Source organism: Myotis lucifugus, unplaced genomic scaffold (assembly GCF_000147115.1).
Source record: "Myotis lucifugus unplaced genomic scaffold, Myoluc2.0 scaffold_336, whole genome shotgun sequence".
Lineage (NCBI taxonomy): Eukaryota > Metazoa > Chordata > Mammalia > Chiroptera > Vespertilionidae > Myotis > Myotis lucifugus.
In genome coordinates, this window is record NW_005871384.1 from 424,660 (window position 1) to 427,774 (window position 3,115).

A 3,115-nucleotide genomic window follows, 5' to 3' on the forward strand; every position below is an offset into this window, starting at 1 on the left:
AGGGTCAGAGGGTGGCGAGCGGGGTGGGGCGCTAGGAGGAAGGCAGTCACCACAGGCGTGCAGATGAGGCCAGGCCAGTCGCACAGGCTGCATGAACTCGAGCCAGGGCTTCCGAACCGTCCACAAGGCAGGAGACCGGATGAGGAGGGACAGGCAGGCAGACAGACAGTATGTGAGGCGGGGCTGAGGCGCGAACTCGGGGGACGCGGGGAGGCTGCCGCACCTGGTTGATGTGCACGGACGGGATGGAGGCGGCGGACACTGCCGAGTGGCTGGGGGGAGTTGGGCAGTGACTTGCAGGGCCCGATGGCCAGCTGCTGCTTCTTCCGCAAGCCACCACCTTCTGGGCCACTGCAGGGGACAGCACAGTCAATTACCCCTCTGGGGAGAAGGGAGAAGCCCAGCTCAGAGCCGCCCCCCGGAGCCCGCGCCGCTGGCCAGAGGGCCCTCCTGACCCACGGGGGAAGCAGTCCCGCCGGGCGCCGAGTTACCGTCCTGGAAGACGCGCTCCACATTGAGCCCGTAGGTGGCGCACGTCTCATAGTAGGTGCAGCGCTTCAAGTCTGTGGACAGCTTGCGGGCCCTGCTGTCGTCGATGACCCGGGGGTTTGCGGCACTGATGGCATCTGTGGAGGCGCAGGGTGGGGATTAGCTCAGCCTGCGGAGAAGCTGGGCGCTGGGGGGAAGCCTCTGGTCAGAGGCTGGGTGAGCATAGGAACCCAGGATGGCCTCGCTCCAGCTCTGCCCCCGACGCGCTGAGTGGAAATGAGCCAGCCACTTGGTTAAACCATCTCAGAAAACACGGACCCTGTTGTCACGGGGATGGCAGGATGCAGCTGGGGAAGACCCATTGGGTAGAACCAGGATGAGGTGCCCTTTGGGTCGATGAGGGCTCAGTCAACATGGGGCAGCAGGGGCGGGTGGCGGATGGGCTTTCACACACCTGCCCGCCTAGGGACCCGGCCCGCAGGCCCGCTCACCCTGCGTGCCCACCAGCACCATGGGCACCTCGCTGGCGTTGCGGAAGCTGCAGAGGCGCAGAAAGTAGTTGTACACCGTCTGGAAGCTGATCTCATCCTCCAGGCTGAACACAAACACCACCGCGTCCACCCAGGCAGCAAACTAGGGGGGACCGAGCACAATTACCAGCCTCGCCTGGTCAGGGCGGACTCCGTACCCCTCTCCCCACACACTCAACGGCCAGAGCTGGGCAGGAGCCTCACCTGGAGCTCAGGTGGGCCTCCTTCATCTCGGATCAGCAGCAGGTAACTCTGGCCATCCACCACAATCTCCTTCTTAAACCGACCCCCTAGGACAGAGTGCACAGTCAGGGCCGCAGCTGGGAGAAGCACCCGCGGGGCCGAGCAGAGAAACACACAGCTTCCAAGGAGGCAGGAGCCCGAGAAAGACGGGGCTCGAGCCCCCCACCCCCCAGCGCAGCCAGCCTGTAACGCTCACCTTCAGGGGACTCCTCCTGGACATAGGTCCCCGTCAGATAACGGTGCACAAGGGCTGACTTTCCACTAGACAGGTTCCCCACAATGCCCTGTGGGAGAGGAAGGGGCGGCAGCAGCGGTCAGAAGGCACACGGAGGAGATGGGGCAGGAAAGGCAGAAACCGTAAGGACTGAGAAGGACCAGTGCTGAAGGGGGAAGAGGGCCAGAAGGACGCTGCAGGGAGAGGCCTGGAGGAGAGGGGGGCTGCCCGGCCCTCCCCGCCTCACTCACCACTTTAAGCTCCGGCACCGAGCGGCTCAGGGTCCACTCCTGGCTGTTCACAAAGGAGTCTGCGGGAGAGAAGGCTGCCTGTCAGGACTGGGTGGCACCCACACCTGTGCCATCTGCTACCAGCTGTCTCCTACACTGCCCCTTCGTAGGCCCAGGCCAGAGGACTGTCCAGAGGGGACCCTAACCCTCACCCCTAGTTCCCTAGGGAGCAGCAGGGCAGTGGAGCAGAGTGAAGACAGTCCTCGGGGAGGACGCTGAGAGGTGTGGGCTGCCCCCTGGCCTGGACCAGGGTCCCTCCTCCTCTTACTGCTCCAGCAAAATAAGTAGCTCCCACCTTGCGCCACACCCAGCCTGGTGCCCCCGGGCCCAGACAATAGGCAGAGGTGAGAGCAGCTCCAGCAGGTCTCAGCCCAGACCCACGCTGGGCTGGGCACTTGGCAGCTGGGCAGGGGGGGCAGCCTCCTGCAGCGAGTAGGAACAGCTCCCTGTGCAGGGTGGGGCCACCCACACATTCCTGCCAGCGTGAAGAGGGAGGAGCCCTGACCTGGCCCTGTTTTGTGACAGCCCTCCACCCGCAGCTCCTCCTTGTTGGGAGGCCACCACCCTTCCTTCCCCGAGACCCGCCTCCCAGGCTCCCTCCTCAGCCCATTCTCAGACCAGGGCAGCGGGCCTGACATTGGCACTGTCCTGGGGACGGAGCATGTGCCACCCAGAGCCCTCCGAGGGCTTGCGCAACCTTCCTCATCTTCTAGGTGGCAATGGCAACCCCCTAGGCCGCGCTTGCTTCCCCACCCAGGCTCTCAAAGAGTAGTTATCGCACCAAACGACCCACTGACCAACCGCGTCCACAGCAGCCCCTGCGCTCATCTGCAGAAGCCGCGGTAAGGGAGTGCCCAAGCCCGCGGGAGCTAGAAAACAGAAATGCGTTCCGCCCGCGGCTGCCCTGGGCCTCCACGCTGCACGTGCCAAAAGCCACGAAGGTCTCCTACTCCACCAGGTCGGGGCCACGCTGGCACCGGGACCTGCTGGACATCCTCCTGTCTCGCTGCCACCTCCAGGGATCATCACCACCCAGAGCCCGCTGGGCGCTGCCCTCACTCGGGCGTCCCGCCGTCCCTGGCCCACGACACGCCCCCCTCACCCGGGAGGTTCCAGGCTCCCACCCGCTCAGCCTGGACTCCAATGGGAAGGACCCCGGCCGGCCGGTCGCTCCCTCTTACCGCTCGGCGCGCCCAAGAGCCCGGGGGCGGCGGCCGCCCGGCGGCTCCACAGCGGCTCGACGGGCGCGGGCTGCGGCGAGGGGTCCCTGCGGCGGAAGCGGCTGGTGAGCAGCTTCCAGAGGCGGGCGGCGGAGCGGGGACGACCGGGCTCGGGCGCGGCGCGCGGGG

General features: G+C 66.2%; 1 protein-coding gene across 1 annotated transcript in view; it reads right to left on the minus strand.

Moving 5' to 3' along the window:
* The window catches only part of AGAP3 (ArfGAP with GTPase domain, ankyrin repeat and PH domain 3), a 28,107-nt gene extending 25,019 nt beyond the window's left edge, over positions 1 to 3,088 (minus strand). The window contains 9 exon segments of the mRNA XM_006101000.3: positions 224 to 277; positions 279 to 331; positions 334 to 351; positions 492 to 626; positions 981 to 1,122; positions 1,224 to 1,309; positions 1,459 to 1,546; positions 1,728 to 1,786; positions 2,948 to 3,088. Coding sequence (XP_006101062.2) covers positions 224 to 277; positions 279 to 331; positions 334 to 351; positions 492 to 626; positions 981 to 1,002 — 282 coding nt within the window. The 5' untranslated portion in view covers positions 1,003 to 1,122; positions 1,224 to 1,309; positions 1,459 to 1,546; positions 1,728 to 1,786; positions 2,948 to 3,088.
* Positions 3,089 to 3,115: the final 27 nt, after the last annotated feature.